The 22,025-nt window shown below is 38.6% G+C and overlaps 2 protein-coding genes across 2 annotated transcripts; both read left to right on the top strand.

Moving 5' to 3' along the window:
* Positions 1 to 295: 295 nt before the first annotated feature.
* MONOS_6555 (uncharacterized protein) lies at positions 296 to 18,048 on the top strand (the record flags this gene model as incomplete). The annotated part of the gene is made up of 3 exons (XM_067876794.1): positions 296 to 365; positions 458 to 658; positions 828 to 18,048. 3 exons carry the CDS (start codon positions 296 to 298, stop codon positions 17,768 to 17,770), a joined length of 17,214 nt encoding a protein of 5,737 aa, XP_067725864.1. The 3' UTR covers positions 17,771 to 18,048.
* Positions 18,049 to 21,491: 3,443 nt separating this feature from the next.
* On the top strand, positions 21,492 to 21,964 carry MONOS_17695 (uncharacterized protein; the record flags this gene model as incomplete). Its single annotated transcript, XM_067870639.1, has 3 exons — positions 21,492 to 21,521; positions 21,566 to 21,619; positions 21,749 to 21,964. The coding sequence occupies 3 exons, from the start codon at positions 21,492 to 21,494 to the stop codon at positions 21,962 to 21,964; spliced, it is 300 nt and encodes a 99-aa protein (XP_067725863.1).
* Between the last annotated feature and the right edge of the window lie 61 nt (positions 21,965 to 22,025).

The following is a 22,025-nucleotide window of genomic DNA, read 5'->3' as shown; positions in this document are numbered from 1 at the left end:
ATTATGCCTTCATTGATATGTCAAATATTAAAATGAAAACGATGAAATTTAAAATGGACACAAAAATGGATTTTTATCCAGTTTGATTTGCTTTAATACTTTATATTTCTAAAGGTTTTGCTCTTAGATCAATGAGATTTGCTGTTATATCTTGGACTTGCACATTAAAAAATTGCAATACAATCCTCAGTACATTGCTAAGTTCTATTTGACACCATTTTTGTTGTCTGCTGACGAGGTTTTGATTTATTTTGAAATTTATCCTTTAGCATGACAATTTAAATTTTTTAAACAGATGAACACCATTTTTCAATCTTTTGTGCCAACAGTAAATTTGAAACAGCAGTTTGAAACGGTCCACAGATGTTTGCTATGAATCCATTTTGTAAAATGAACTTTATTTTTATTTTTATTTTTTCAACAAAAACAAAATGATGTCATATTTAACTCTATTTAGATCTTTACATACTCGAAGTTATTACGTTATCTTTAATGAACGTTTCTGTTCAGCGTCACGATACTCTATTGCTTAAATGTAAATATAAAGCTAAGCTAACCGATGGATCAATTATGGATTTATCTCAAACGCAATTGCGCAACAAACCGTTCATTTCTCTGGCTAAAGTCAAAGAATTGCAAAAAGCGAACGAAAAAATAAGTTTGACTCGTCATGATTAAAAATTATTTTTTGTTCATCGTTTTTTCTTTTCAACTTTGAAATTCTTTTTTTTATAAAACCGAATTTGGATGATCACCTTTTTTTTCTATGACCAACGTTTAATCTGAAATCAAACTTGATTGCTTCAATGTCATATGTCTATAATCAGCTTCTGCAACAACCACAGCCTCAAACACAATGCAAAAGCATCTCAAAGAAGACGACGATGAAGTCAGCACTTCTGTCTCAAAGGACACTTTGCTGTTTGATTTGGATGGGATGCAGAACACAACCAGCAATCCTTCACGTCGCCTGTCTGATTTTAGTGTGAATGCGCCGAGTGAATCGAGCAATAAAACAGGTGTGCAGTGGACACACCACATCCAGCCACTCTTCAGAAAGCAGCTACATTTGGAGCATTTTCTAAGATGGATCCATCTTCTGCAGGAAATCTGCAGTGCTGACTTTGGAGAAGCACTTTCCGATGAGAAGGGAACAAAGAAGAGCGAACAGGCAAAAGAAGCAAAATCGAACAAATCGAGCAAAGCAGCGAAAGAAAAGGAAAAGAAGAAGGAAAAAGAAAAACACAAAGAATCTTCAAAGGAAGACGACGAAGAAGATAAAGACGATGGAGACGATGATGAGACGGAGAACACAGAAGATGAGTCATCCCATCCGTCTATTGAATACAGACTCATCAAAGATGCTGAAGCACCGTTGTCGTCTCTTTTTCTGCACGGAGGTAATTCAGAGCTGCCGATGATCAGAAAGAAAGTCGAGTTTTCAGCGCTGAAGGAGCTGATGAATGAGGAATGCTTCCATCGCTCGAAGGCAAACACACAAAAAGAAAGTGCAGAAGACACAGCAGCCGATCAAACATTGCCAATGAAATGGATCATTCCGCCGAGTTCTTTTGCTGACGACGAAAGCAGCCAAACACACCAGCCAAACACACACGTCGCATCAGCACACCAATCAGCTGTCTTTTCGATGCCTCTCTTCAACGAAAGCGACAAGCAGCTGATTTTTGACAGATTCTCAGAGTTCATTTCAGGTCAGCCATTTGAGTTATCTTCACAATCACCTGAAGACAAACCATCATTCTTTGAATCCACCTTTTTCTCTCAATCATTCATCAAACAGAACACTCAGAACACTCAGAACACACAAGAAACTTTGCCATCTTCCACAAGTTGTTCGCAAACAGATGAAGCTCAAAGCAACAAGATGAATGCGTCTAATTCGGAAGCAACCAATTCGTCGCTCAATTCATTTGAACAGCTCCTTTTGGAGACAGCTAAGCGTCTTCTTCATTACGAGTGGAATGTCTCTGAGCTCATCCGAATCATCTCTTCCATCAGCGAAGTGGACAGCTGTGTGAATGAACATGCACATTCGACTTCTGCTTCAGCATCATCATCATCATCATCATCATTTTCTTCTTCTTCCTCTTCCTCTTCTTCTTCATCTTCTGCTTCTGCTTCTTCTGCTTCATCGTCTTCGTCTTCAGACGATGCAAAAGAAGATCATTTCACTCAGTTCAGCAAGGAAATTCGTCGGCACTTTGAAGACGATGAGCTTTCTGTGCCAAAAGCGAAGCAGCCGTCCCGTCGCAATGGAGCAGCCAAAAATGGGCACAACGACGAGCCTTTTGGGAGCTGCAGCTGTCATCTCCAGAACAGCTCGGCTTATCTCAGCCTGCCCCTCTGCTGTGCGCTGTCTGTTGCAGCTGCGAAGATGGCAAGGCGGAAGGAGAACCACGACTTCATCGAGCAGGCAAAGGAGGCACTGGAGGTGTTCAACAGGATGTCTGAAGAGGAAGAAAACGGAACTCCCTTCAAAAAGAAATCGGCAGAAGACGAAAAGAACAGCTCAACCAAGAAAAAGGGACCAAAAATAACAGACATTGAAGAGTCTGGCAGTGGAGACACGGACAAAGAAACAGAAAAATCAGATGGAATTGTCAAAGCGAATTGGACAGCAGACGATGAGAGTGCATCGTTGAATGCATGCGCACTCTCCAAGTTCAGTCTGGTTACATCGCTTGAGTCAAAGCAATGGATTGCACAGTCACTAAATCCAACTAACCAGTCTGAGGCATCAACATCGACAGCTCTTTCACGCGCGTATAGCAATTCAATCAGCAGTGGAATAACATCCATCATGGACACGCTGAGGACGATGTCTCCTTCTGCCTCTGAGACATCGCTGAGTCAGATTATGAATGCCCTTCGGCAGAAATCAATCTCGCGCTTCATCTTCGCACTGACTGTGCTGAAGAACGAACAACTGCAGACTCTTCTCACGCTGCAGCAGATGAACGCCTTTCGAAAGTTTCCACATGCTTTTTCGTGGCAGCGGAGGCGGATGGCGCTGGAGGAGTCGCACAAGAGCTACCGATCGTCCCGCGGAGAGAGCAGAGAAATTGTCTCATCGAAGTCGTCGAGCAGCAAAAGAAAGCGCACAAAAAGCGAACCAGACGACATTCTGGCGCCGAGTGAACCAGAAGACACTCTCCCGCAGCTGTTCAACACGATCCACGAGCTGTTCACTCCGCTTCTGTCTCTTCTGACAGGCACCGTCTGTTCTGACTCAGACGAACTCCCATTCACCGAAAGAGCACCAAATGCACCGGTCTCTCGTGTGCCTTCGTACATCCCTCACCCGCCGTCTGTGAGTCTGCTTGTTCCCCTTTTCAACATCTCTTCGATGCACCCTCTTTCTGATCCATATCCAGGCAGACACTATTCAGAAATGCATGTTGGAATGCCCTCGCTTCTGAAGCGCTATCTTCTTTCGTATTTGTCTGCGCTACTTCTTCGGGCATCTCAAGCGAAACAGGAAATATTGAAGATATTTGCATTGTATTGCGCAATGAAACAGGAGCTTTTGAGCGAAGAAGCGATTTCTGTTGCGGCTGATGTGGTGCAGTTTCTGGTGACGACTGCGCATCTGATTGAGAAGGAGCTGATTGGCAGCCAAATAAAGAAGTTGAAGAGATCAATCGCTGAAAGACAGATGAACAAAACGAATGCAAACGAAAAGAAAACCGAAGACGAAGACAAAACGAAAAGCACGTCAAAGAAAAAGGCAAAGAAAAACAAAAAGAAAAAAGACGGAATCAACACAACAGCAACAGCAGAAGAAGAAGCAGAAGATGATCAGCCATATGTGCCACTCAAATCACTTTCGATACAAACTGTGCTGTGCTTGCAGAAGGAGTCCCAAACACATTCAGAAGATGCTTCATCTTCAGAGGAAGAAAAAGGAATACAAAATGGCTCAAATGGAAAGAGTGAAGCTATTCTGCCTGCAAGTTCAAATGGAATGGCAGCCTTTATCACATTAACAGAGGAAATGGAACAAGACACAGATGACGAATCAAAGAAAGCTGAAAGGGTAGATGAAGCATCGAAGCATTTAGCTCATTCCAATGAAATGTTCTCAAATGATCAAACTTTTTCTGATCTGGTTGTGAATTTGGCACGACAACAGGCGAAAGAGTCGCCTGTTTTCAATCTGCTCTCTTTGATGACTGAAAGAGTGAACACAAATGAAGATGACGACACATTCAATGTTGATCAATTAGAACAATCTAATCCATCTGAACAGACATCATCATCATCCTCTTCATCATCCTCTTCATCATCCTCTCCTTTATCCTCTTCTTCATCAACACATACTTCTATTTATGTGTTGCACAAAGCTCCTTCAGATCTCACTCGATTTGTTCCTCCTTCAACCACACTCACACAAGATGCTCCTATTCCTCCCTTCTCTTCTCCTAATTATTTGTGTCAGCATCATTTTGACTTCAACGAAGAAAATCCAAACACTCTTCTTTCTAATCTCTGCATGCCATCTCAATTAAAGCATGTTTCTCAATGTTTTGAAGCTCCCCCACAAACACCTTCTTCTTCTTCATCTTCTTCTTCTTCTTCTTCTTCTTCCTCTTCTTCTTCTTCTTCTTCTTCTTCTTCTTCTTCTTCTTCTTCTTCTTCTTCTTCTTCTTCTTCGCCTTCTTCTTCATCTTCATCATTTTCTATTTCTTCTTCTTCTTCTTCTTCTTCTTCTCCTCCTTCTTTTCCTCCTCCTCCTCCTCCTCCTCCTCCTTCTTCTTCCTCTTCATCCTCATCATCATCCCCAAAGATGAGTTCATCGAATGAAATTGATTCACCTTCTTCCTCAACAAACATCCACACAACACCAGATGACAATCCACCAACACCTTTGATTCCATCTGACAAATTAATTCTTCACACATTTTCATATGGCGAATATTTCGATCCAAAGTATTACAGATCATTAGCTCCTGAATATGTCTTTTTTGTGTTGAGAAAAGGAGAAAAAGGAACAGAAAGAGTTTTGTTTGACAATGGTCATACTTTTCATTCTTTTGAGAGTGAACAAACAAGAGGCGGCATCATCCATAGAGAAGAGACGACTGATAACGAGAACATTGAGCACACTGAGATCACAACAGCAGAAGACACTTCTTTTGACGAAGCAACAGGAAATGAAGGAAATCCATCAAATGAAAACAGAGTGAGAGAAGGAAGTGCTTTGATTGCAGCTGTTTGGAGAGAAGTTGAACAGAGAGGAGTGAGAAGCAATGCAAACACTCAGAATGACATCACTCACAATGCAGTAGGCAGCATACCAAATGTGACATACCACATTCTATCAATACTTGCTCGCTCTGTGATTATGTTTCCAGACATTTCTAATTTTGTTATTTCATTGGAAATAATGAACAACACAAGCCAGTTGGTCACAACAAATTTGACGGAGATTTGCCCTTTTCTTAATTCAGATTCATATTCATATTCAGGTACAGATACAATAACGTCACAAACAACGAATATGGAAACAACATCATCAACTTCTTCATCCCCTTCTGCATCTTCACCTTCATCATCATCTTCAATAGCAGACTTGTCATACAGCATTCCACAAGAAATATTCTCGTCAGCTGCTGATGTTGTGCATTTCTTCCTGTTTAGCTACTCCTCTTCCTCCTCTTTCGAAGGAATGCCTCTTCTTTTCAATGGTTCAAATGCTCAAGAGACTCATTTCCTGCTATTTGAGGCGAGAAAAACAATGCTTCGAATTATGCAGCAGCAGACAGAGCTGCTTGTGATGAGAAAAGAGGAAATACTGAATGAGATGCAGATGCTGAATGAATGGTTCAAATTAGTTGATTTGAGTGAAGTGCTCCATATTCGATTGACAAAAGAGGAGGAAGAATTGGAAAGAGCCATTCCATCAAATGCGATTGTGACAGGTTTCGTCAAAGCAAAGTTTGTCCAACTACATTTTTTGTTGGAGCTTAATTCTGCTGACAAATGGAGATGCACAGATGTTCCCAAAAATGTGATCCCAAAACTGATAAAGCTGATTCGCTTGCTTCATTTCCAGCTTTCATTGATTCGCAGAAGTATTGGCATTGTTATGGATGTTCTTGTGCACATTACAACAGACAACTTGGGTGTGTCTCTGCTGAAGATGTCTGAATTCTCAGAAATGACAGGCGCTCTGATGATGGCACAAGGCAGAGACTACAAATGGCTTTGCGAAATATTCTCAGAGTGGGCAAAAGCGAAAACAGAAATCAAAACAAGGAGGAGCACTTTGCAGACGAATAGAAACGATGAAGGAAAAGGCACTGCCAATGAGTCAGACGAAGCACCACAGAATGAGAAAGCCACATCTTTTGATGGAAAAAGTGTGCATTCAGGAAAAGTGACAGAACCACATTACAAGGCAAGCATTGCGTTGTGGTTGATGGAACTGGAACAAAAAGAGAAGGATGCGTTCAAATACATAAAGGAAAAATTGCAGCAGTTTCCAGGTGATGATTCTTGCTCGTTCAAAGTCATTTTCTCACCTTCCGTATTTGACATGTATGACTATCCAATTGATGCATACGCGTATGAGGTATCGTCATCAATGCTCATTGAACAAGGAAAAAGTATATCATATTTTGAGGCAACTCTCATTTTGATAGTGTCAATCATCACTTTCATCCATATTATGAGGAGCATGGGAGTGAATATCGAAGGGCTCCCAAATAACCAAACAGAAGACGAAGAAAACAACAACCAACAAGATGGCAACGAAGAAGTCGACGGACACCATCACGAAGAGGAAGTGGGAGAAGAAGGAGTTGGAGAAGGAGGAGAAGGAGCATTTGAAGAGGGAGCTTTTGAAGACGAAATAGAAGGAGAAAGGCAAGAAGGAAGAGAAAGAGAAAGAGATGGAGAAGGAGAGCGAGCCAAAAAGAGAAAAAAGGAAGGCATTGGAAATGAAGATGGAGACAAAATTGAAATAAAGCCTCAACAACAACCACACAAAGAAGTTGAATGCAAAGAAACAAAAGAAAATGTCACTTGTTTTGAAGACAACCATTTGGACTCACTTAGTTCGCTTAAAGATGATTTAAAAAAGCAGCCTGCATATGTTAAAGGAGTTATTTATGATGTTGATAAGAAGAAAGATATAGAAACTGACGGAGAGAACAAAACGTGTTTATACTCAGACTGTATTGATCCATGCAGTACACCAGTGCTACCAGAGGGAATATCACCAAAAGATGCAGAAAATGAGATCAAAATAATTTTGGATGAAATGAACGCAAACTTTGATTCAATGAACAGTGAATTAAAGAAAAAGTATCAAAGGAAAGATTTCACAAAACATGAGAATAACGATTCTGAAATACAGAAAATAAAGAGCATGAAATCTGAGGACGATATAACACTCAAGTTATTCGAATGGGCGAAATCTGAACAGAATAAATACAAAACATACAAAGAAATAGAGGAAAAGAAGAAAGAAGAAGATATAGCTGAAAATATTGAAGATTGGTTGAATAAAAAGCAGATTTACATTGAATTACCTGAAAATTACTTAGAATGCAAGCCAAACTACACTCAAAGAATAAACACGGAGTCTCAAGAGTCTCAAGGGAATCGAGGGTATCAAGGGTATCAAGGGTATCAAGGGTATAAAGGGTATCAAGAGTTACAAGAGTTACAAGAGTTACAAGAGTTACAAGAGTTACAAGAGTTACAAGAGTTACAAGAGTTACAAGAGTTACAAGAGTTACAAGAGTTACAAGAGTTACAAGAGTTACAAGAGTTACAAGAGTTACAAGAGACTGAAAAAAGAGAGAAAAATGAAAACACAAAAAAAGCGGGTGACGAAAAAGTGGAAACACAAAAAAAGAGTCAAGACGAAAATGAGCAGAGCAAAGCCAATCAGATAAACAAGCAAGAAACTGAAGAGCAAAAGGAAGGAGAAAAAATGAAAGACGAACAAAAGAAAAAGAATCAAAACAATTCAGAAGAATTGGAGGATGCAAAAGAGTTAAAGCTTAACAATGAAGAAGAGAAGATTGAACAAATTGACAGCAAAGATCGCAACACAACAAATGAGGCTGACAACATCAAGCATTCTGAACAAACAACCACAAAAGACACTAAAAATAGCAAAGAAGTATCAGCAATTGAAGATAAATGCGAAAAAGGATCCTCTCCAAATACTGGCGATTCAACATCTCACTCAACTTCTGGATCAAGCGATCATAATGGTTCTTCATCTGCCCCTGCACCTTCATCAATTCTGCCATTCACAGACACAACCACAGCCAATGAATCAGCAAAACCCTTTTTGAAGAATATCAACTTCAGCAATATGTTTCACACAAAAAGAATGGAATCAAAACTTCGCGAAAAGGTGCTTACTTTTGTGAAAGAAGTTCAGAGGAAGACAAATAGATGGCAGCATGATATTGTGATGGGAATATGGAATTGGAGGAGAATCAACGAAGAAAGGAAATTTACTGCAATTGTGCTCACTTTTGGCATCAACAGCATTCTGTCACCGAATGAAAAGGAAGCTTTGATAAGGATGCATGGGAATAAGATTAGAGATTTCGAAAACGAGGGCTTTGACCATGATGCAATGATGGATGAAAGCAGAGAAATATATTCGCTTGAGTGGCAAAAAGAATTGGAGCAGGAAGAAAGTGTTGGCAGCAGCATGACAATTTTGTCTCAGGATGTATTTTCGGATTTACTTCCTCAGTACTCAGTGCAAGAGCTGCGGCAGTTTGAGGAGATTAGGCAGCGGATGGAAGTGGCGGAGTTTACTGAAAAATGGTGTGCATTATCAGGCAAGTTCAGCGTGGGGGTGACTCGGCAACACAATCAGAAGGGAATTATGTGCAGAGAAAAAGGAGGGCGATTGAGAAAAGAAGATATCTGGGATCTTAATGGATTGGAAAGCGAAGATTTGTGGATGAGAAGCAAAAACGATATTGATATCCTTTCGACAATTTCTGAAAATAATAAATACACAACGACAAGAAGAAAGTGGAACAACAATGAGTCAAATCCAATCACATTCGACGACTCACTCGAAGAATACAGGAGCAAGCAAACTGGGGAAATATGGAATGAGGAAAAAGAGAACATCAATAATTATATTCATGATATCACATACAATTTTTATTCCAAACCTTTCAGAATTGACGTTTCTGATTTTGATAGCAAAGATGAGAATGAGACAGAACAGAAGAAAGAGGAATTCAGTGCTGTTCATGTGTTTAATGAACCTATTTCAGATTGGAGTGGAACCAACGAAAGTGTTGGCGATGACAATCATATGGAATGGCTGGAAATAACAAAGATGCAAAACAGAAAGAACCAATTTTACGAAAAGCAGAAACAAAGTTACGGAACTGAGGAAGAGAACGAAAAGAAAGAAAAAGTTTATTTGGCAGATCGTTTGGAAAGCGTTTTGAACAAAACGAACGTTAGAAGGAAGAAACTGAAAGCAAAATTGAATCAAAAAAGGCAGAAAGCTTCACAAGAATTTTCCTTCTTTTTTGGAGATTTGCTGGATTCAGATGGTGATGATGTTGTGCACAAGAACATTGGCAAAAGAGCAGAGTCACTAATTAAATGCAGCAAAGAAGCAATCGAAGAAATGATGGACTCTGATCTCAAATTCAGTGGGAATAAATTTAGAAACACGAACAATGGAAGCCCAAATTCATCATATTACAACAATTTGGAAGACTTGCCTTCAAACACTTTTCTTAATGGAAGCTACAAATATCAGAGAGGACCAATCAGCCAATGTCGCAGTTTTGAAGGCTCTACTGTTCTGTGGACTAGCGATCTCAACGAGTTTGATACGCAGCATTCTCGTTATCTGCCAACAAACTTTCCAGAGTCGAATTCTTCAGTTGCAGTTGAAGCGTTACAAACTCTTTCAGAAATGCCACACAAGTTGTCTGAAAATAAGAAAGCCGAAGTAAGTCAACAAGAAAAAAACGAAACTGCTTTGACATCTTTCAATGAAGCAGAAAAGAATGAGATTAAATGGCTGAATAGCAACTGGGGAAGAGAATGTTTGATTGTTGAGCCTGTTGTTGGGAATACAGAAGCTGAAGTGATGAAATACACAAGCGAGTGGGATCAACGTCATACAGAAAGAGAAAAAGAAAGAGAAAGGAAAAGAAAGAGAACTGGATATGATTTGGATTCATCTTTGGCATTTCAAACAAGCAATGCAAGCCATCTTGACAGCATAACGTGGAGAGAAAGAAGATGGATGATGTGGGAAGGAAAGGTGCTTCAAGTTGTCTGCCGCAAAGTTGATGAGCCTCCAGTGTCAACAATACGTGAGACTAACATGAAAAGATTGCAGGAATACTTAATTAAAAAGAGAAAGAAAGAAAATGAACAAAAGTTGACGAATATTAAAAATAAACTTTCGAGCAAGTTTTTTGGTTCACAAAAGAAGTCATACGAAGATGAGGAAGTGAAATCCACTAGCAGATTTGCACTTGCAAACGAAGAGGTTTCAAAATTGTGTGCGAATAATTACGGGCAGATTCCAACAAAAGAATACATTCAAGAGCTCACAAAAATAAGTGCAATACATCCCACTGTTCAGAATCAGAGCAGAGGTGACTATGAAATCCACAGATTCACTCGCTCGCCTGATTCTTCACCTTCTGGATATGTCTGTGATTTTATCATTCCTGTTCTTACGGCTGGCCCTCGCCCCACATTCTGTTATGCGCTTTTTACTCTTCCGCTTTCTATTTCTGAGGTTCTTTCTTCGAAGATATCGTTGGAGCCGATAATCAAAGAGATTGTTAAGCTTTCTTCGAAGATCACTGTCTCCAAATTGAAGTGGATCGATACAAATTCAAACGAAGAGATGAATTACTATTGGAAGAACATGTACACTAAACAGGCAATACCACAAGAAGAAAAAGAAAAAGAAGATGGAATTAACGAGAGCGAATCGCCGTGCAAAACTACCAAAGTTGCAACTGTTGAATCACAGATATCAAATGGCGGAGCATCCAGCGAGAAAGAAGAATCGACAAAAGCTAATGAAAAGAAATTTACAGCAGGAAAAGAAGAAAAAACAGTATCTGAATCAAAAATGAATGGTGAAATCGAAAAGTACAGAAAATCGGAAAATTTGAAAGAACCAAACGATGAAGATGTTGGAAACAAGGAGCAAATAACTTCTTTGCGGCAAGATCCATTCCTTCCACTTTATGAGCATTATCATTCACACACTTTGAGCAGCATTCCTTCAGGCACTTTTGTAAACAATGTGATTCTTTCTTCACCAAATGAAGCACTTTTGCTCGAAACAAATAATTATACATTGCTCTGTACTAATGCCACCACAACTGCTCTTCTCTCTGAATTGCTCCAAAATTGCACAAAGAACATTCAATTGCTTGATGGAAATGATTCTTCTTCAAGCAATAAGAATGGAGAAGATAGAAAAGATATCGGTAAAGCATCACTTTCAACAATTGAATCTGTTTCAAATCAACTTTTGCCTCTGAAATGTCCATTTGTTCCTCCGCCATCTGCAATTTGCCATTTTACAGTGGATGACTTTGCAGTAGTTGTTGAATGCCGACGGATTGAATGGCTTGCAGATACTCCAAACAGAGCAGAAGTGGAGTTGGAAAGCCAACTCAGAGCGAAACGATGGCTAAAAGAGATTGTGGAAGGAGAGTACATCGCAGCAAAGGCGATGGAGTTGACTGTTCCACTTCATCCTGGAGCGTATTGGTGCACGGAAACAGAAGCCGAAGCCTGGGAATGGATCAAAGATGCAATGAAAGAGAAGCACACATCGTTGGACGATCGCATTTCAATCACAGAATTCTTCACTATCAATCCGGATCATTGCTTCTTTGAACGTCTGGCTGAACTTCAAGCACTGACAAAGTTTCTCGTAGGAATGTTTAAGCCAGTGAGGATTTTGGGAGAAATATCGAACGGAGAGAAGAGGATAAAAGGATGGGAGATGTTTGAAAGGCTGAAGGAGCTGAAAGAAAACAGAGAGACAATTCAGCGCGTTGTCAAAAGAAGACAAGATTGGCCAATGCGACGAGCAATGCAAAAAGAAGCAGAAAGAATAAAGGAACAAGACAGAATAACGTGGGGTCATTCGCGCCCACTCAAAGAAGAGCACAAAGTGTTGATCCGCATGCAGATACCAGCGAGCTTTGATCAAAAGCTCAAGGTTCTCAACTCTCTGGCCTTTGAACAGAAGCAAAAGTTGTATCGGTGGCCGAACCGAACGGCAGAGATATCAGAAGAAAGAGCACATGACAAAGCAATTATTCGGAAGTTCAAACGAGAAAAGCTGCGAGAGATTAAGGATCGTCTCAGCAAAAAGACATTTTTGACACGATTGGAGAGGAAAGACGAGGAGAAAAAGGAGTTGGACAACTTGAAGCATCTTCTGAAGCAACAAGCAGCACATCTCAAATACCAGAAACAAGAAGAAAAGAATTCCTTCATGAAGACAATTGATAAGATTCTGAATGGAAGCCAAAGAGGTCGCAGCGAGATGCTTGTAGCACCAGCTCTTTCTTCTTTAAAAGAAGGATTAGTTCGAAGACGCAGAATATCAACTTCTCTGTCTTCATCATCCTCAGCATCCATATCGCCATCTCTGGTCCTTTCACCTTATTCCTCCTCTTCAAATTCAGAGTCGCCTTTCAGTCATTCATCTGCTCATCCGCTTTCTCTGTCGCCTCATCGTTCGCGATGCCATCACCACCACATCCACGTTCATCATCCCAGAAACCACAGAAAGAGCACACAGAAAACACAAAATTCTGCTTTTAATGCGAAGAAAGCTACTCGCCCAGAAGAGAAATCGAAACGGAAGCATATTCCAAAAGCGAATAACAAAATTTCACCATCTTTGGAAAAGGAGAAATTTAATAGCGATGAAAGAGACAACCAAATTGCATCAAATAAAGAAACTAGCTTGCTTGTGAGATCTTCCATGCTCAATTTATTGGATCGCAATTCCTTATCACCTTCATCTTCGTACTCATCATACACTTCTCCTTCTCGCTCATTCTCAACTAGCTATGAGTCAACTTCGTCCATCTGCTCCACTCGTTCGTGTGTTGAGCTTCCGTGGGAAGAGGCTGCAGAATATTCAGAGTCAGACGAAGAATGTGTGCGCCAGGAACGACACGTCAGAAAGATGGAGAAGAGAATAACCATCAGGCAGCAAAAATTAGCAGAGCGGAACAGAAAACAAGAGCTGAAAAGAAGACTGAGGCGGAAGCTCAGAAAGGAGCAGATGCTTCATCTTAAATGGATGCAGCATGTGAGCCAGCTCTGCGAGATTAACGACAACATCAGAGCAAAGATGAAGATAAAAGAAGAGCGGCGGAAGCCTATTTCCAGAGAAGCTAAAGCAGAGGAAAAGAAAGCGATTGATAGACTGAAGCGACAAAAAGAAGAAATGCAAAAGAAACACACTTCAATCGAAAAACAGCGCTCGAAATTGATCGATCAAATTGTTGAGCTGAGAAAGAGAATCAACAAACTATCTTTGTCAACTTCTCCAAAGAAAGAGCCAGATGAAAAGAAGATGATGAAAGTGGAACAAAAAGTATTCCAAAAGATAAGGAGTTATGAAGAAGGAATGGACCGAGAAATGGATGAAGAGCAGACAAAAAGCGATTTGGCCAAAAACGACAAAAGAAAGCAATCAACAATTCAACCAGTTGACACGACTAATTTTATTCCTCTTGCAACAATTGCCAGCATTTTGGAAGCAGAGAAGAAGGAAGAAAAGGTTGCAGAAGCAGAAAACGATTCCAAAAATGATGAAACAAAAACAGATGAAAAATCAAAAGATGAATTGGAAGAAAATAAAGAAGAAAACAAGCTCAAAGAAAAAGAGCATACCAAGCAAACTGAGGAGGAAAAGGGAAATGAGGAAAGCTCTATTCTTAGCAAAGGGGATCAATTACCATCACAACAAACTCAGAAAGAGCCAGAAGAAGAACAAAAATTAACTAAAGCGGAAGAAGCTTCTGTCGAAGAAGCCACGAGCAAAACAAGCGCAGCTACCCAATCAGAAGACATTGAAATAATAGACACAAGTTTGAAGACTTCGAAGCGTTCTTCTACGTCTCCAAAAGACAATGACGAAGACGACGATGATGACCTTCCATTTTCTCGTCTGAGAAATGGGACAGCCTCTCGGCGAACGAGGCTGTACACTTTGTCCTGCCTCACATCTTCCATCGTCGCTTCGATGAATCGCAGCAACGATCACGTTTCTCCATCAACACAGGCATCCTTCTTCTCTGCTCTCTCAACGCTGATTTCTGAGCTGCGCAGCGAATACCCTTCTCCACCGCGTTCACGCTCGCCCAGAAAGCCCTCCCCTCCTTCTCCTCCATCGCCACCCTTTTTGAGTTATTTAAAGTCACGAAGACACAGAGAAGGCAGATCTGGACTCGGAAAAGGGTCAAAGCAGCGCGAAAGAGCAGCAGAAAGGCTGTTGGAGATGATGAGCGAGCGGCTTCGCACTGAATCAAGAGGGAATCTGTCAAAAGGAGACAAAAGAAAGCTGAGTCAGCTGGAGAAGATTCTGAATGAAGGTGAATGGGGGAACAAGAGAGGCAACAGTCCGAGCGACAGGATTATGCAAATAGCGATGAAGATGGACGAGATGGGGAGAAGCAGAATTCATCACCATTGGAGAAGAAACGACAGTGACGACGACGATTCAGACAGAGACTTTGACGGAGATTTGGACGAGATTGAAATGCTGGAGAAAATTAGGCTGTTGGAATCGGATCGCTTTCACGAGAGAATGAAAGAGAAATATCGCAAAAGAGAAGACGAACTTCTGAGAGAACGAGAAAGAAGAAGAAAGAGAGAAGAAGAGACGGAGAAAGCGAAAAAGAAAAAGTTGGAGAGAGAAAGGGAAAGAAGAGAAAATGAAAGGAAGAAAAAGGAAGAGATGATTCAGAAGGAGAAGGAAAAGCAGAGAATACGCGAAGAAAAGGCAAAGCAGAAGGAATTGGAGAGAAAAGAAAGAGAAGAAAGAGAGAAGAAACTGAGAGAAGAAAAGGCAAAAGAACGAAAGGAGGAAACAGAAGAAGAGAGATTAGAAAGAGAACAGAGAGAAAAGGAGAAGGCAAAACAAGAAGAAGAAAGGAAAAGAAAGGAAAAGGAAAGGAGAGAGCAAAAGAAGAAAGAGAAAGAAGAAAGAGAAAGAAAGAAGAGAGAAGAAGAAGAAAGAGAAAGAGAAAGAATTGGAAGAGAGGAGCAAGAAAGAATAAAGAAAGAGAAAGAAGAGAAAGAAAGAAGAAGAAGGGAAAGAGAGCAAAAGAAGAAAGAAGAAGAAGAAAGGGAAAGATTGGAGCAACTTCGAAGAGAAAAAGAGAAAGAACGTCAGCTTCAGCTGGAAAAGGAGAGAAAAGAAAGAGAGAAAGAGTTGGAGAAGAAGAGAAAGGAAGAGCTTGCCATCGCAAAAGCCAGAGAAAAAGAGAAAAGAAAAGAAAGAGAAAGAAAGCTTGCCGAAGAACGGGCAAAAGCCAAAGAACTTAAGAAAAAGCAAAAAGAAAAAGAGAAAAAGGAAAGAGAAGTCAACCAGAAAGAAGCAAAGCAGCTGCAAAATCAACGTGGAAATTCATCTATTCGGCTCACACAGCGTCCAATGTCAGCTACACCTGAAAGAATTTCGCCTGCACCCGTCAATCAGTTTATTGAACAACCAAAAGCTTCATTAACACCAGCACCACTTCCTTTTCTGAAGCCGAAGCCATTCGTTCCTTTGCAGCCTCTGAATGTAGCGATGCTGAATCCCACTCCGCAGCCAATGATCACACCAACACGCTCTTATTCACCTGCTTTCCTAGGAAACCAGCGGATACTCCCGATGGGATTTGCTAATGAAACAGACGAGACAGCCAAATTGATGCACGCGCAGACACTGCCAATTTCTGGTGCATTTGAATACTCGCCTTCTCAAATGAGCCAAGAAATATTAAATCCGGCAGTAATGATAGCTTATCCACACCCTATACACGACTTCATGAAAAACTTGCAAGGCCCAATATCGACGTTTTCCAGGACGAATTTAGACTATTCTCACGGAATGGAGAATGCAGACGAGATGATGGAGAATCACTTCCTGGAAGAAGAAAAGTATTTTCCTGCAAATCCAACAAGATATCCACCCGCTGAAGACAGACACGAAGATTTGCGTGCAGAGAAATTTGCGAGTTCGTACTATCCAACAACCGGTGTTGAAAACAGTACAAGCGCTTCTCCTCATGGAACTGGCAACGATTTCTACGAAATTGCGGAGTTTCAGCCGGTCAAGCAAAGCAATTTTCTTTCTTATGGAAGACTCACAAGGTCGTCTTTGCGACAGGATGCAGATATATCAGTAAACAATAACTATGACTACGATGCGGATCAAGTTATAAGTATTCAGAAGAATCAGTCAGAACCCATCCAACATTACTCTGCTGTTACACAAGATGGTTTTCAAACAAATTCTGCTTCAAATACATCTGCTGTACGACCAGGCGATACTCATTCACTTGTTCTGAATGATGCTTCATCTGAAAATTTAATCTCTTCGTTGGCTTTGCAGGATAAACGCTTAAGCGAGTTGCTGAATCCGAAATATGAGAAAGTTACAATTGAAGGTTTGGAATTTGCATTGCCGGCATCCGAAAGCCCTCTACAGATTCTTGTTGAAGCAGAGGAACAAATGCATTCGAAATTCTCTTTTAATTTCCTTCACTTTGACTCACTTGTCTCAGAAACAGAAGAAAATACATCGTTGCTAGGCTCTTCTCATTCTATTCCTTCTTCTGAAGTTAATGAAGAATCTTTTATGAACAAAAAACAAGATGTCATTGATGCTACAAATACTTTGTTGGATTATCAGAAAATTGATAGGTCTTCTGAAGAGTCTCTTCCATTTGGAGAGACTTTAACATTTTCAGATTCTTATTCTGATGCGGGCTCTAAGCAACAGCAGCATCAAGATTCTGAAGAATCAAAAGTATTTCCAGACCCTCAATTTATGGAATGCTTTATTGAAGTTTATTTAAAGGAAAGCGATGAAGGATCTTCGTATACTTCTGACTTACAATCATACTTTCCAATCTCCCAGTGTTATGACCTTCCTCATGCAATTATATTTCCGAATCTTTCAAATCAAGACAGTTCAACAGAATTGGAATTGAACGAGACAAGTTGCATTCTTAAAGATGATTCATTTACTCCCTATGAGAGCGAAACATATCAGAAGAATTTAGATGAAGAATGTTCCTTACCTGCAAAAACTACAAATCAACTAGAAAAGATTTTTGACTCAATATCAAAAGAAAAAATGGAAAAAACAGAATCAACTTCAATGCACTTAAAAGATATCTATGAACAATCAAATTCAGATGACGAAAGCGTTTCATCTTCAGTTCACCCAAAAATTGTTCCTTTGGAAGCTGATGAGACAGAAGCAGCAAATGTTATTTTATTATCTCAATCATTAAAGTCTATTCAATCTTCTAATTGTCTTTCTGTTGTGACAAAACCAATATCCGAAGAAGCAATGCAAAATGATCATCACAAGCTGAATGGGTCAAACAATTCATCACATATTTCGCAATCAAAAGCACCATTTGAATCGCGCTATCTAAAAAAACTTACGATTTCAAATTCTCAAAAGAAATGGGGATTCAAAAATATCAACCATACAATTAAGATTAATCGCAAATAGTTAAAAAATAATTATGGTTTCATTTTTTTCATATTTCCGATACTTTTCTCAAAATTTGTTAAAGCTAAATGTTGTTTTTATCTATTCATACACGAAAAGATTAATTGTATATCATTTTTAATTTTGTTGTTATATTTCCGATATTTTGATATTTTCAAAGAGAATTTAAGATTTTTCTTTTCAAACATTTCACATGCAAATGTTGAGAAATTAGCATAAAAGGAAGCATTTTAAATTCTTATTTTCGACAATATAAATAATAGCTTCTCTGAAATGCTTGAATTGTTCAACCTTCACATTGTCCGAAAGAAAAATGTTGAATTTCAGAACTGGTAAACATTTACGATCAAAAATCCACTTCCTTGATCAGACTGTTCAAATCATTTGCATATTTTCTAACATTTCCTAAGTTGAATTCCGAAGCTCAATTCCATATTATTGTTTTTGCATCTTGATATTAACTTGCTTGATGCAAGCTCAACCGTATTAGAAATTTTATTTCTTCTTTCAGCAATATCACTTTCTGAAAAAATTCCAATTATCTCTGCTTTTGAATTAACGAATAGTGTTTGTGACTTCACTTTTCCAACGAATTGTGATCACAAATAACATGGTACAAAAGATTACACGGAATAATCGGAGAATTACTCTTTGTTATTTTGCAACTATCTCCAATGGTTTTGCTTGTCGTACCCTTCAGTCTCGCAACAAAGAAAGTTCACGGCCTTCGTTCATAATTCACAAAGACCATTCCACTGCACCTGTTCCATTTACTTTGTATGCCTTGTTTTTCATGTTCAACATCGATTCATTCATAATGCAATGGATGTCATTTCTCACTTTCTACATCACATTAAGAAGGAAACATACCAAAAATATCCTGCTTTTGTTCAATGGAGTATTGAAGTTGAAAATAGATACAGCGCTATTTATGTGATGAGCAAGTCTGTTTATTTCAATAACAGTGCTGTTTAGCTCCTAGTGAAGAAGAGAGCCTTGCAGGATCAGCCCTGCAGGTAATTCATAAAGCATTTGTAAATTGCCTGTGCTTATCAACGCAGACTGTAGAATTCGTATTGATAGTTGTTGCAGTTGTTGGTAACTTCTCCATATGTACTTTATTCTTTTTCATCCTTATCTTCTGCCTTTATAATCTTTCAATTTCATTTCCATTCATCATACTCAATAAAACCAAATACTATTTCGTCTTTCTCTTTCTTATCTTCTTTCATTCTTCTTCTTTTCGTTTTTTGTTCCATATTTTTCTTTTATCTGTATGTTTTTTCGTTTCTTCTTTATTTCCTCTTAATCTCTGAAAATGAATCAGATAATTAAGAAATACGATCAGATAATGTAGAAGAAGAAAAAGAAGAAAAAGAAGATGATAAATTTTAATGTTGTTGTTTTCGATGCCTGCAAGGTGTTCATCACGAAGCAGCTCAAATGCAGAAAAGAAGGAAACTTTTCATCTGAAAACGATGTTGACACAAAAATGATGGATTGTTGAGACATTCGAAAAGAGGTCCTTTCATTCTTTCATGCTCTTGCATCACGCTGATATTGCTGAAGCAAAAAGGAAGAGTTTTTGAATAGCCTGATGAATGCCTCATTTACACAAGAGCATCTTCGTTGAGAAAACAAAAGTGTTTGCCATTCACCTTCATTCTGATGGAGCAGAAGCTGAAATGTCGGCCAATTCCTTCCATATCAACAACACCAATGCTTTTGGTCTCTGAATAATAATAATAACAATTTATACTTTTCGTTGCTCCTGCAACAGAGTCGTCTCCAAAAAATTCCTTTTCCAATCTCTTTTCATCCGAGGCAAATGTATTTTGCAACCAATAATGCTCAATCATTTAAATTGAAAAGGATGAGCAAAACGCATTGTCGAACCCTTATCAAGTGCAAAGCCAGGCAGCTTGGCCAGTGAAATCAATTTTGATCGTTTTGCTTCAAATAATCCATTTTTTAACGGCCCATGATGCTTTTGCAATTGAACCATCCAACCTTGTTCTTCTGCCATTCGTTTGGTTTTTTTTGTGAAGAATTGCAATAGACGTTTTGCTTGTTTTATCCATTTCGATTTTGGAACTTTTCACTTCTTTTGTCTTCAGCAATCACTTCAATCCTTTTCAATGAAATCAGAAACTGCAAAATAAAACAACAAGCGAGGATCTTCAAGAATGCAAACATTAGATGTTCTTTGGTTTTCGACAAAACAATCAAGAACTCAAAATAGTCATGAAACTCTCCTTCTCAATCCTTTTGCTTGATTGCAGTTATTTTCTTCCATCGACTTTCATTTCCATATCATAAATTAATTCTGTTCCAAAGGGGGAAGAAATCAATTTCATGGAGCATCATGAATAGAATGGCAATTCTCCATTTGTTTTTGATGAATATTTGTTGATTTGATCAGCAAGAAACAAAAAACTGGCATTTCTTGCCTCTCTCAGCCAAATCAGGCTGCTTTCATAGAAATCGTTTCCAAATATTTTTTTATAAAGCAAAACAATTTGGATATTGACTGTAACCTTCTCAATTTGTTGGATCGTGAACGATGTTTGATATTTATTTGATTTTACTTTATTATAAGGGATATTCTTTGCGAATAGATTGCACTTCAAATAAACAGAATGGAAGAATTCATTGATGGTAAAACCGAAGACGGAAATCGAGAGATGGCCCCCACTGAAAAGATTTCAAGTTTGTTCATTTTAACAGTTTTGTTCTTAAAGATCAATGATATTTTTCATTGGGAAAAAAATTATGCTCTTTATGAAAAAAAAAAAAAAAAAAAACCAATTTTCCAACATTAAATATTTGTTTTTTGCGATTATTTTTTCCTTTTTGCAAGCAGAGAAAAGGAAAATCTTTTTTTATTATCTGTTTAACATTATATTGGAATAGAAATTGGAAATTTTAAAAATTGTTTGCATTTATTTATAACGAATTTGCCTCGAGTTTCATTTATCTTCATGTAGACGAGATTCTTCACGAAAAAATGACGAAGGATCTTCGAATTTTGCTTGAAAAGCGAGATAAGGTGTTTGAAGAAATTGCAAAATTGTATGTTTATCATTTATGGATGAATTTAAAAGTCTTTTTCGTTTTTACTGAAGATCTCCGGACTATTGTATTACATTTTCAAAACAATTCAATGAAGGAATTAAAAACACTGACAGACATTGGTGGAAATATTTTATGTGAAGCGAAAGTTCCAGATCTCTCGAAACTCATGGTTGATGTTGGTCTTGGAACATGCGTTGAAATGACTCATACAGAAATACTTTCATACATACCAAAGAAAATTTCCATTTTGACTGCAAGTGTTGCAGACCTTGAAAGTAAAATTGTTACTCAACAAACAAACATTCGGATTGTATGCACTTTTAAAACTTATTTTTAATTTTCAAAATTTGATCAAATGAAAAGGTTACTGCAGGAATGACCGAAATGAAAAGAGAATTAAAATGCACATGATTTATGTGTTATTATTAATATTATGTCAAAAAAAAAATATCATACTCATTTTAATTCAACTTCTGAAACAACTATTTTGGGTACACTTTTTTCATTTATGAAAAAACCCACGCTTTGTTCGTATTTATTCGACTTTCATATTTCAATGGATGTAACCAAATAACACAAAAAAAGAAAATGAATAGAAATTTATTTGAATAATTTATTTTGATTTTTGTGAGCAAACAAGATATTTATGGAAATAACAAAAGAAGAAATGAGAAAGGTTTGACTAAGATCATTACTTTTATTTAAAAATTCGATGAATAGGAAAAGAAGCGAATTGGAACTATCTGTGCTGCTGATGACGATTTATTTTTAACTGTGAAATTGTGCGCACAGTTATTGCTGTTGAAAGATGAAAATTGAATCATTCAAATAGATATCAGAAGAAGCGATAATTAGGAGAAACACAGAATTCAATACATGTGCATATTCGTCTTCAAACCCAAGATTGATGCAAGTGGAATCTGGAGCAGAGATTCCTCAATCTGCTTGTCTGTGCGGTTTCGGCACTCTGCTGTATCAATAACAAAGGAAGCAGAGATCCGAGCGCCATACCAGGCATCTCTCTTTCATCGGTGTGCGGAAGCGATGCTGGGCTGTGTGATGAGGCAGAATGTAAACATCTGGGATATGTGGAGGATGGCATTTGAGCTGGCGACTTAGCGGGTCCTGTTTCCAGGAGAGACAAGCAACAAGATGCTGAAGCTGATTTCAGGAGTCAAAG

The sequence above is a fragment of the Monocercomonoides exilis genome (assembly GCF_001643675.1).
Source record: "Monocercomonoides exilis strain PA203 chromosome Unknown scaffold27-1312184, whole genome shotgun sequence".
Lineage (NCBI taxonomy): Eukaryota > Preaxostyla > Oxymonadida > Polymastigidae > Monocercomonoides > Monocercomonoides exilis.
This window is presented reverse-complemented; position numbering and strand designations above follow the sequence as displayed.